At 44.6% G+C, this 13317-nt stretch overlaps 1 protein-coding gene across 1 annotated transcript in view; it reads left to right on the top strand.

Moving 5' to 3' along the window:
- Positions 1-13317, top strand: part of KCNQ3 (potassium voltage-gated channel subfamily Q member 3) — a 627835-nt gene that overhangs the window by 491229 nt on the left and 123289 nt on the right. Inside the window, 1 exon segment of the mRNA XM_029592045.1 lies at positions 9136-9262. Coding sequence (XP_029447905.1) covers positions 9136-9262 — 127 coding nt within the window.

Genomic DNA, 13317 nt, shown 5'->3' with positions numbered 1-13317 from the left:
GGTTATGATGGCCAGCAAGCCTTAGGTAGGTCCCTAGGGCGGTAGAGTAAACAAGAGTCCAGGAACATGCCTAGGTCAGGGCAGACAGGAGATACCGGAAATAGGCCAAGGGTTGAGGCAAGCGGCAAGCAAGCGTGATCAGGTCCAAGTCCGAAGCAAGAGGTCAGTACCAGGAGATCAGGCCAAAGAAGGGTTGAGGACTGACGAGGAGAGGCTGGACAAGGCAGGCTGGGTAAAGCAAGGCTGGATGAAGCAGGCTGAGCAGGACAAGGCTGGATGAGACAGGATCGCTGGAACAGGAACTCAGGAGGAACAAGCACAGCTCCAGGCAGGAGAACCTTTGCTGAGGCAGTGACTGGCAGCACCCCGGGGCTGGTGACATCATCTGAAGGCACCATGAGGCTTTTCCCGCCATGGTCCCTTTAAACATTGACGCTCGCCCTACGCACATGCCTAGGGGAACCCAGGGAGGGGACGAAGTATGGCAGCATTTGAGCTGCATCGGAGTTGTGACTACTGCAGGGCCTTGACAGTGAGTGCGGCTAGTCGTGGGCCTACCCTGTGACAGGCCAAATGAAACACAGAGCTGCATGAACCATGGCATGAACACACTAAGGGGCAGATTTTAAAAGGGTTACGCGCGTAACCCTTTTAAACCCCTCCTGCGCACACCGAGCCTATTTTGCATAGGCCCGGCGACGCGCACAAGCCCGAGACACGCGTATGTCCCGGGGCTTGAAAAAAGGGGCGGGGAGTGGGCGGGGAGGTCCGGGGGCAGGGCGGTGGTGGGACTGAGGTCTCCGGCACAGCGGCCGTGCCGGGGGATCGCGTGCTGGCACTTAAAAATAAAGGTGTGGGGGGATTTAGGTAGGGCTGGGGGGCGGATTAGATAGGGGAAGGGAGGGGAAGGTGGGGGGGCGGAGGGAACGGGGAAAGCTATCGGGGCTCCCCTAGGGCTCGGCGTGCACAAGTGTGCACCCCCTTGCGCCCGCCGACCCCGGATTTTATAACATGCGCGCGGCTGCATGCACGTGTTATAAAATCAGGCGTAGATTTGTGCGTGCCAGGTTGCGCGCACAAATCTACGCCCGCGCGTACATACGAAAATCTGGCCCTAAGGCACTATGAGAAGGGCAAACTACTACTTATCATTTTTAAAGCAACACTAGAAATACCAGCACGGTACAGATACATATAAGACAGTCTCTGTTCCATGGAGCTTGCAAACTAATAAAACCAAACATATTTGACAAATGAGTTTGTGGGATAAGTTTTTAGCACAAACCATGTCATGAATACTCCAAGGCACTCAAAGAGGGGCAAACACAGCACCAAAAATGGCATGAGCACCCCAAAGCAATGTGAGAAGAGCAAAAGGGGCATAGACTGGCATGAGCACCCACTATACTGTGAGAGGGCAAAGCAGCATCAACAGAGGCCTAAATGCCCCAAGGCACCAAAAGTGAAATAAAAAGTGGAATGAAAAGCCCTAGGCAGGCTCTAGTAACATTGGTTGGCCATCCAGAGCCATCATTTCCTCAATATATTGTGAAGGTCCATAGAGGTCCTGATTTGAAAATCAGTCATAAGAACTGGAGATAGGGGTGCAAAACTATCTGAACCATCAAGTAGCCAGGGTGAAGATGGAAGAAACTTTGGAGCAGGCCCATAGCATTCCTGGCATATAAAGCAATTATTGGACCTGAGAATAAGGGTAAAAGACTAATTGATCACCTGGTAGGCAAAAGATGGTAACTATCCCTGGGCAGGGCAAAGCCAGAGGAGAATCTGGAGGATATCCACAGCAGTCCTGATGAACTCTTTCTAAGACATCAATGCAGGAGGCGGGGGTGGGGAGCCAAGTCTGGAGATTAGCTTCCCTTTTGCTGTGTCTTCACTGAAACTGATGCTTGTAACAGGGGATAGGGTTTCCAACAAGCCAGACTGCAAGCCCTGAGAGAGAAGTTGGGCAGCAGCAGCACTGGCATCAACATAGCAAGGCACTGATGATAACCAAGGAGCCAGAATATTCCACGGCATTGAGTGAGGACCAAGGGAGTAGAGGTGTGATTAAAACCAATACTCTAAATGCATCACAAGAACGGGAAAGCAATATAAACATGGAGACTCCAAGGAGCACGAGACGGGCAGCAATCGCACAAAGACTTGGATAAGCTTGGTAATGGTACTGGCGTGATTTGGTGCTTGGTCGAGCCAAAATGCACCGTAAGCATTCAGTGGCTTGATTCTGAATGGCTGTTTGAGTGCCTCCATCCCCCCCCCTCGCTGGATTATAAACAGGAAAGGCAACACCCCAAAGCACCGCAAAATGGGAAACGAAGCACCGAGCACAGTGGCATGAACACCTCGAAGCTCCATGAGAGGGGCAAAACATCGCAAACAGCGGCTTGAAGCGAGAGGGACAGAGTGGCCCTAAGAATGGCAGGAAAAGCCCAAGGCGCTGACAGAGGAGCAAAGTGGCACAAAAACAGTGGTATGAACAGCACAAGTCACCAGGAGAGGTGCAGGGCATGTTCTCCAGCATTGTTTAGTCTTTTATAAAGATGTCGTACGTGGACCGTGAAGGACTGCTTTCTCCAGGAATAACAGAGCTCTAAACCTCTTCACAATGCACTAAAGAAATGCTATATTTTTCTCAATAAACACATTCCTGCATAAAAAAAAAAAAAGTAAATTACTTAATGCTTTCCTGCTAGACTTTAATGGCGATAAAAGGAAGTGAACAAAAATGAAATGTAGTTTTACTTCATTTCATTGCCAATGAAATGAAGAGAAAAAAATGATTTTGATTTCCTTTTGTTATGAAATGAATACTCATTTGTAAACCAGCGGCTCAATGATAATTGTCAGGGAAATAAATCTCAGGGCCAGATAAAAACCACAACATTTTTTTTTTTTTTGGTGCATCTTACTGTGCACATTGTTCTGTTTAAAGGCCCGATTTACTGAGGCTTTTCTCCCGTTCTGTGCCTATGGGAAAACTGCTTTGTAAATGGTACCCTAAGTTTTGTTTTGTTTTTTGTTGTGATGTGTCTTGCTTGCTGAACCAAGGTAAAATATAAGAGCAGAAGTGCCACGCCAGGTGAGAGCAACGTTCTGTTAAGCCCTGCAGCTTGTGATTGGTGGCCCGTCCTATACCCAGCAGATCCAAATGGGGATATCCCTTCCCCAGTAATGGATTTAGGGTTTTTAGCACCCCTAGGCACACTGTCACCCCCCCCCCCATCACCCCCCCCCCCCAAGGTCGGACAATGAGTGGGGCAGAAGGTCTAAGGCTCGGCCCCTTAGTTTCCTATGGCAGCTCAGGGGGGTGGATCCTGTGGCAAAAATGTAAAACAATTCTGAAGCAAATTGGCAAACATTTTATACTACCTTTTGAAACTAAAGTAGTCCTGCACCATATTTAATAGGATTTATATGACTTTTACTGGAAGGCAGCACATCTTCAGCCAGCCTGCTGCCCCTCCCCCCCAATTTCTGCTGCCCCTCCCCCCCCCCGGCTTTAGTGTGCCTGCTGACAGATCCAGGCGAGCCTATCCCCATTGCTGACTCCCAGAAGGTAAAGAGTTAAGTGGTGGCCACACCAAAGTCTAAGGGGCTAATTGGTTAAGGTCCTGTCCTCCCTAAAAAAATGTATCAAAACCTTTTTTAAACTTAGCTATAGGCACCAGCCTTGACCACATTCTCTAGAAACTAATTTTCTCAGTCAGGCTGCAATTAAGCTGCATCATGTCCTTCTTAAATTTGTTTTAAATCTCTGTTACCAGTTATTTTCATGGAGATTCTCCTACTCCTAGTACTATTTGAAAGAGTAAATATCAGTTTCCATTTCTTGTCCTTCTAAATAATATGAGGCCAAAATTCAAAGGCATTTAGCTAGATAATTTGGGGGGCAATCTAGTTAAATGCCAACTTTTGAAAATGTAAGGCACTTATCTAACTAAATTTTAGCTGGGTAAATCATTAGCCAGCTAAAAAAAACAGGCATTTTGGGACCTTTCTAGGCAGAGCAATGTTATCTGGCTGACTTAGCCATTATAAAGATGTATTTGGCTAATGGGTACATTTACTAATCGTGATAAACAATCAACACACAAAAGCTAGCACTTATTTTGCGTAAACCACTGTTTATCATACATTCATTTCATACGATGTCGATATTGCACAATATTGCATGATATTCACATAAAAAATCCACCCCACTTGAAATTAGCCACTTTTCATGCATTTGCATGCTTAAAATTCCCAAATGCATGCAAAGCAGTTAATGCATAAGGAATCCTATGTAAATAAAATACTGTGGCTTGCCTTAAAAAAGCTAGCCATGTTATTCTATCGCAGGAGATGCAGCTAACTGATCCCAGGGGCACCGGGACGCTAGCATGTATCCCAATGTGCCGGGGATGCTTCTTAAAGGGCTGACTCACTTCTAGGGGTGTGCATTCGTATTGACCGCATATGTAAAACGCTACTTATATTTTTTTTTAACTTAAAAAAGTGATGAGACATAAACGATCGGATTTCCCACATATCCAACATAGCTATGTTGGATATGTTGGAAATCGCGATTGTTGATCCAAAATAAAAATTTAAACCCCTCACCTTCCTTAATCCCCCCCCAAAGACTTACCACAACTCCCTGGTGATCCAGCGAGGAGTGAGGACGCCATTTCTACAATCCTTTGCGAGGAGCACGTGACGTTGGCGCCACGTCGAGTGACGCGGCGTCACGTGATTCCCCGCGGGGTCACGCCGGAACGCTCGTTCGGCCCAAAAGGAACTTTTGGCCAGCTTGGGGGGGCCTCCTGACCCCCCCAAGCTGGCCAAAAGTTCCTTTTGGGCCGAACGAGCGTTCCGGCGCGACCCCGCGGGGAATCATGTGACGCCACGTCGGAGTGACGCGGCGTCACGTGATTCCCCGCGGGGTCGCGCCGGAACGCTCGGCCTCCTGACCCCCCCAAGCTGGCCAAAAGTTCCTTTTGGGCCGAACAAGCGTTCCGGTGTGACCCCGCGGGGAATCACATGACGCCGCGTCACTCGACGTGGCGCCGACGTCACGTGCTCCTCGCAAAGGATTGCAGAAATGGCGTCCTCACTCCTCGCTGGATCACCAGGGAGTTGTGGTAAGTCTTGGGGGGGGGGGGATTAAGGAGGGTGAGGGGTTTAAATTTTTATTTGCACATATGGACATATACTCAACTCATTGAATTCTGTTTATGTCCATATTGACCGCAAATGGGACCCCCTTTGGACATATGGACATAAACTTTTGCTCTGCACATCCCTACTCACTTCCTCTGGCCTTTTGACCCAACACTTTTTCAAAACATTTTGGGGAGCTTGCAGACTCAGTTTTGAAATCCACTCAGGGAGGAGAGTATCCATGTTTGCTGGGGCAGACTTGGGTTTTTTTTAATGTGTTGGCTCTTAGATGGCTATATTTTTGGCCAGATAACATTAAACTGAATGGTGATATTTAAAGATAACCGGTTAGGTTAAAAGTTATCCAGAGGTCATGGAATTGGAGGCAGTGTTCTATTGTGGATTGGTAATTGGATAAATGACAGGAAACAGAGGTTAAGACAAATTGTCAGTTTTCCAAAGGGAAAAAAGTCATTAGTGGAGTGTCGCAGGGGTCTGTATTGGAATCTGCACTAGTTAGCATATTTATAAATGATCTGGAGAAAGGACCAATGAGTGAGGTGACCAGATTTGCAGATGGCACAAAATTGTTTAGAGTCTTTAAAATAGTAGTGGATTGTGAGAACATAAGAACATAAGAAATTGCCATACTGGGTCAGACTAAGGGCCATCAAGCCCAGCATCCTGTTTCCAACAGTGACCAATCCAGGCCATTAGAGCCTGGCAAGTACCCAAAAACTAAGTCTATTCCATGCTACTGATGCTAGTAATAGCAGTGGCTATTATCTAAGTCAACTTGATTAATAGCAGATAATGGCTTTCTTCTCCAAGAACTTCTCCAATCCTTTTTTAAATCCAGCTACACTAACTGCACTAACCACATCCCCTGGCAACAAATTCCAGAGTTTAATTGTGCGTTGAATGAAAAAGAACTTTCTCCGATTAGTCTTAAATGTGCTACATGCTAACTTCATGGAATGCCCCCTAGTCCTTCTATTATCCGAAAGAGTAAATAACCAATTCACATTTACCCGTTCTAGACCTCTCATGATTTTAAAGACCTCTATCATTTCCCCCCTCAGCTGTCACTTCTCTAAACTGAACAGTCCTAACCTCTTTAGTCTTTCCTCATAAGGGAACTATTCTATTCCCTTTATCATTTTGGTTGCCCCTCTCTGCACCTTCTCCATCGCAACTATATCTTTTTTGAGATACGGCAACCAGAATTGTTCACAGAATTCAAGTTGCGGTCTCACCATTGAGCGAATCAGAGGCATTATGACATTTTCTGTTTTATTCACAATTCCCTTTCTAATAATTCCTAACATTCTGTTTGCTTTTTTGTCTGCCGCAGCACACTGAGCTGAAGATTTCAATTTATTTATTTATTTATTTAGATTTTTTTTATATACCGGCATTCGAGACAGCAGTCACATCATGCTGGTTCACATAAAACAGGGGTGCAAAGTAAACATAACAATAACAATGGTGCTGAAAAGGCAGTTACATATAACAAGGCGATAGAACTTGGCTTAGAGGAAGAGTAAGGACAGGTTATTAATTTACACAAGTAAACGATAGGAGATAAGGTCGACCATAGTGTAGATGGAGATTAGGGGTGGCTTGGAAGTATTAGATCAATTGACGTCTGGGAAGGCTTGTATGAATATCCAGGTCTTTAGTCTTTTTTTGAAGGTTGAGATGCATGGTTCTATTCTGAGATTTGAGGGTATGGAGTTCCATAACGGTGGGATGGCTGTAGAGAAAGCTCGGTCTCTTAGTCTGCTGTGTCTGGTAGATTTGGGCGGTGGTACCTGTAGCGAACCCTTGTATGCATCTCTTGTCGGTCTTGACGAATTGTGTAGTCGGAGAGGGATCTGTAGGTCAATGGGAGCCAGTTGGTGGATGTTTTTGTATGTGGTGAGAATGGCCTTGTATATTATTCTAAAGTGTATCGGTAGCCAATGGAGGTTCTTTAGAATAGGGGTTATGTGGTCCCTTCTCCTGGTATTTGTCAGAATTCGTGCAGCTGCATTTTGCACCATCTGAAGCGGTTTGGTGTATGAAGCGGGAAGGCCAAGTAGGATGGTGTTACAATAGTCTAATTTTGAAAAAATGATTGCTTGCAGAATGGTTCTGAAATCTTGGGCATAGAAAAGATGTCTAATTCTTTTCAGAACTTGTAATTGATAGAAACAGTCTTTGGTGGTTTTGTTAATAGTGGCTTTGAAATTCAATGTAATATCAATATTATAATATTCAATGTAATATCAATGTAATTTCAATGTAATATCCACTATGATGCCTAGATCTCTTTCCTGGGTGGTAGCTCCTAATATGGAACCTAACATTGTGTAACTATAGCATGGGTTATTTTTCCCTATATGCATCACCTTGCACTTATCCACATTAAATTTCATCTGCCATTTGGATGCCCAATTTTCCAGTCTCACAAGGTCTTCGTGCAATTTATCACAATCCGCTTGTGATTTAACTACTCTGTTGTATCATCTGCCAATTTGATTACCTCACTGGTCATATTCCTTTCTAGATCATTTATAAATATATTGAAAAGCACCGGTCTAAGTACAGATCCCTGAGGCACTCCACTGCTCACTCCCCTCCACTGAGAAAATTGTCCATTTAATCCTACTCTCTGTTTCTTGTCTTTTAATCAGTTTGTAATCCACAAAAGGACATCGCCACTTATCCCATGACTTTTTACTTTTCCTAGAAGCCTCTCATGAGGAACTTTGTCAAATGGCTTCTGAAAATCCAAATACACTACATCTACCAGTTCACCTTTATCTACATGTTTATTAACCCCTTCAAAAAAGTGAAAGATTTGTGAGGCAAGACTTGCCCTGGGTAAAGCCATGCTGACTTTGTTCCATTAAACCACATCTTTCTATATGTTCTGTGATTTTGATATTTAGAACACTTTCCACTATATTCCCTGGTACTGAAATCAGGCATATCTGGATGCTTTTTAAAATATGTGTCAGTGCGTGCAAGCCCGTCTTCTTCGTGCATCCCCTAATTCATACGTACGCTGGGCTTTTAAAATTCACTTTAATGTTTTGCATTTTCTAGACTACACATTTTGTTTTTGCTAGAAAAGGTACCTGCAAAGAAAGAATGTACAAATCTCTGCAGATACGTTTTCCTGAGGCAATAATCAATGCAAAAGTAAGTGAGAAGTTTTGTTTTGATTACTAGTGAAGACCTCATGGGTAAAATCCACCTGTGAAATCTGCAGCAGTATGAGCATTTTGATTCTTGACATTTTAGATGCACAACAAATTTTATATTTGCACTAAATTTGTGCTTTGTGCTCATGCAATTTATACTGCTCTGCAAAAAATAAATGTGGAAAAAATTTTAAAAAATTATATACTTTTTTTTCTTGAGAAATTCTAAAATAATGCAAGTTTTCTGCAAGGAATAAGCATCATGAAGCAAAACAAAACAAAACTCATGCTCACTAAAATCTGCAAAGAGCACTGAAGGATATTTGCCGAGCCCTTAAATCTGGTCCTTTCTATGTTTCATATGAGCTGATTTGGACCATCCTCAACTTTGCTTAATTCATAGCAATCTGTGATTCTATTATTGTTCATCAATTTTACATTCTATTTTTTCTCATTTGTTTCACAACTACTTACATCAAAATCATGCAATAAAACACAACAAAAATATAAAACAATAAAAACAAAAGGAAGAAAGGAGGATCCCACAAAAGTGACTAAAAATGAATTTATTTTCTTATTAGCATCGGGCTCAAGCATCCTGATATGACTCAGATACATGTGAAACTCCTCATAACCCTGTGGTGCTGAAATGGGTGGTGGTGGTGGGGGGGCACATGTTATATCCTTAACACAACGTGCAGAAGAGTACAGCCAACCAAAATAGCTTTACTTGTATCTCTTGATGTCTATGAGAGGTTAATTTGGGAGCTTTGTGATGCAGGAAACCTTTGCCATCGTCATCTTTGGTGCAGAGTTTGCCTTAAGAATCTGGGCTGCTGGATGCTGCTGTCGCTACAAAGGATGGAGAGGAAGACTCAAGTTTGCCAGAAAACCTTTGTGCATGCTCGGTAAGTGTTGACTTTATCCTTGCAGGGGAAGGGGGCCATGCCTAACTCCACAAAATGGCAGAAACTGCTAGTGCAGTTCTAATCTTCAGGTGCAGCCTTCTAGCCCAGGATATATAGTTGTGGCTTTGGAAAACTATTAGGGATGTGAATCGTTTTTGAACGATTAAAATTATCATCCGATAATTTTAAAATCATTCTAAACCGTTAGAGTACACGATACAATACAAATGCCCACGATTTATCGTCAGGAGCATTTATATTGTATCGTTAAATAGGGCACGGGAATTATTTGGGGGAGGGTGGGAAAACCGGCACACCAACACAACCTCTAAACCCACCCCGACCTTTTAAAACAAATTCCTTACACTCCCCCACCCTCCCGAACCCCCCCAAAATGTTAAATTACCTGGTGGTCCGGGGGGGGGGGGGGTGTCCCCGGCGCGATCTCCCGCTCTCGGGCCATCAGTGCCATTTTGGCTACCACTGATAAAAAGGCGCCGATGGCCCGAAAAAAAAAACCCACCCGACCCTTTTCAAATTACCCCTTTGCTTCTCCCACCCTCCCGACCCCCCCCAAAAACCTTTTAGATGTACCTGGTGATCTAGCGGGGGGTCCAGGAGCCATCCCTTCAATCGTGCCGGTGCCGGTGCTGGAGGTTTCAAAATGGCGCCGATCGCCTTTGCCCTTACTTTGTCACAGGGAGCGACGGTCGCTCTCTGTGACAAGGTAAGGGCAAAAGCGATCGGCGCCATTTTGAAACCTCCAGCACCGGCACCGGCACGATTGAAGGGATGGCTCCTGGACCCCCCGCTAGACCACCAGGTACATCTAAAAGGTTTTTTGGGGGGGGGTCGGGAGGGTGGGAGAAGCAAAGGGGTAATTTGAAAAGGGTCGGGGTGGGTTTTTTTTTTCGGGCCATCGGCACCTTTTTATCAGTGGTAGCCAAAATGGCGCCGATGGCCCGAGAGCGGGAGATCGCGCCGGGGACCCCCCCCCCCCCCCACTGGACCACCAGGTAATTTAACATTTTGTTTTTGGGGGGGGGGGGGGGTCGGTGGGGTTTTGTTTATCTGCTCAGGCCTCACTAAAAATTTAACAATGTGAATTGGAATCGGAACGATTCCAATTCACCATCTCTAACGATCCGATTTTTCCCTCCCACCATCCGAACCTGATCGTTAAGACGATCGGGCACACGATTCACATCTCTAAAAACTATGCACCTTTTGGTCCAAAAAAAGCACCCACAGAAAAAAGAGGTGCCAGTCTCTCGGGTACCTTTTTCTTTTCGCAATTTTCAAAAGGAAAGTATGTGCGTTCATTTCCTTTGAAAATTAATTGCAAAGATTCTGGGTAAAACCAGAGTACTTCACACCAAAGACATGGTTTTGAAAATTGCTCCCTTTGAGATTATATGCAGCAATTTATATTTCTTTCAGTTCATGCCTTGATTACATTTGTTTTGTGTGCTTTTATTCAAATATTTCCTAGTTTGATTTACTGCAGGATGGTCTGGGCTGTAATTGATTTTTCTTGGAAATATAACAATTCAGATCAGACTTGACGCAACTGCCACATGACTCTGCTTTGTCGGTGAAGGTGTTGGTGGAAATAGGTATTGGATTCAGCCAACAACCAACACGGGCCCTGACTTTTAAGGTCTGGGGTACTGGTATGCAGACACATGGGGAAAAGCACTGGACTGCTTCTACGGCCAAGTCCATAAGCAAAGCACATCAAGTAGCACTGTCTGAATTTTCAAGAAGGCTCATGACCCAGTAAAAGAGAAACATGGGGGTAACCCGCACAACGTGGCAGATACTACCGTAAGAAGCTTGCTGGGCAGACTGGATGGACCATTTGGTCCTTTTCTGCCGCATTACTATGTTACTATATTTGCACATTAGTACTTCTTTTATAGAATTATGAATGTTCACTTTCTATAACACCTGGATCGACAGTATGTGTTGTGTAATTATCACAAGTCAAGCCAAATTATTCAAATAAGAATATTAAGTCCACCACAGACCTCATACCCAATGTCGATACGTAGCACCAGATTGCAATTTTGACAAAATGGTGCAGCGTTGGAGATTGTGAACTGAATGATTATTTGATACTGAAAGTCCAAATTGAAATTAAGAACAGCTTTTGATAACATCAGTGTATTACAAAAAAATGTGTTTTCATTGGAACACTGTGTCCCTTTTAGAGCATTATATTATTTTAGAAAACCCAAAGGTCTCAGTTCACCAGATGTGGTCTTCCTCTGGAGACAAAGCAAGAAGTGTGGAGGTTCAGCCTCTCAGAATTAAAGATATTCCATATGTTATAACACATTCACCCCCCCACCCTTTCATATGCATACGCATACCCTCTCATACACACTCACAAGCTGCATGCCCGCACCCCCAAGCTAGCTGCCACACACACACACACACCCACACCCACATGCACGCACACACAAATTGTACCTTTTATTGTTCTTCAGCCACTGTGGGCTTGGGATCCGGCAGCAGCCCGCAGCTCTCTTTTTATTTCTTTGATGCCTCCAGCATGTACTGCAGCCTCCTTTCTCTTTCTTTGGCTGTTGCTGTCTTGAGTTCTGGTGGAAGATCTTTTTTTTTTTTTTCTAGAACATAATAAAATGCCATACTGGGTCAGACCAAGGGTCCATCAAGCCCAGCATCCTGTTTCCAACAGTGGCTAATCCAGGCCGTAAGAACCTGGCAAGTACCCAAAAGCTAAGTCTATTCCATGTCACCGTTGCTAGTAAATAGTAATAGCAGTGGCTATTTTCTAAGTCAACTTAGACTTCTCCTCCAAGAACTTATCCAATCCTTTTTTAAACACAGCTATACTAACTGCACTAACCACATCCTCTGGCAACAAATTCCAGAGTTTAATTGTGCGTTGAGTAAAAAAGAACTTTCTCCGATTAGTTTTAAATGTGCCCCATGCTAACTTCATGGAGTGCCCCCTAGTCTTTCTATTATCCGAAAGAGTAAATAAGCGATTCACATCTACCCATTCAAGACCTCTCATGATTTTAAAGACCTCTATCATATCCCCCCTCAGCCGTCTCTTCTCCAAGCTGAAAAGTCCTAACCTCTTTAGTCTTTTCTCATAGGGGAGCTGTTCCATTCCCTTTATCATTTTGGTTGCCCTTCTCTGTACCTTCTCCATCGCATTTATATCTTTTTTGAGATGCGGCGACCAGAATTGTACACAGTATTCAAGGTGCGGTCTCACCATGGAGTGATACAGAGGCATTATGACATTTTCCGTTTTATTCACCATTCCTTTTCTAATAATTCCCAACATTCTGTTTGCTTTTTTGACTGCCGCAGCACACTGAACCGACGATTTCAATGTGTTATCCACTATGACACCTAGATCTCTTTCTTGGGTTGTAGCACCTAATATGGAATCTAACATTGTGTAACTATAGCATGGGTTATTTTTCCCTATATGCATCACCTTGCGGCTTCTTTTTCATTTCTCCTCCAGCTTGGGCTCTGGTGCCGGCAGCATGCGACCTCTTTCTTGCTCATTGGCCGCCACAGTGACCTGAGTGCTGAAGGCAGCCTGCTGCCTGCTTTTTGTTTTCCGTGCTGCCACCGGTCTGGGATCCACAGCGGGCCGCGGTCTCTCTTCTCTTGATTTGGCCGCTGGAGGCTCGCGGTCTCTCTCCTCTTTGTCTTCACGCCGCCAACACTGCAGGTTTTCCTGCCTGCAGAGTTGTTTGCCTGAATGAAGGGTGAGGCGGCGGTTGCAGGAACGTTTCGGGGGGGCAATTTTGCTGCCTCATGATCTTGCCACCTGAAGCGGCCGCCTCACCCTGCCTCATTATAGAACTGCCCCTGTTTATCTCTGACTCCTACATAAATCACAAGGCTGAACCACTGAGGCCGCTGCTCCAGGGAAGTTGCTAGTGAATAATTCAACCCACTCACTCTACTTTGCCATCTTCAATACATCTTTCACTGGTTGGGACATAGTATCTGGACATGGTGCAGAGGTCCCTTATAGAGATATTTGAATGCCTTGATCA

Source organism: Rhinatrema bivittatum, chromosome 2 (genome assembly GCF_901001135.1).
Source record: "Rhinatrema bivittatum chromosome 2, aRhiBiv1.1, whole genome shotgun sequence".
Classification (NCBI taxonomy): Eukaryota; Metazoa; Chordata; class Amphibia; order Gymnophiona; family Rhinatrematidae; genus Rhinatrema; species Rhinatrema bivittatum.
Note: the sequence above shows the minus strand (reverse complement) of the source record. Positions and strands in the feature narration are given on the sequence as shown.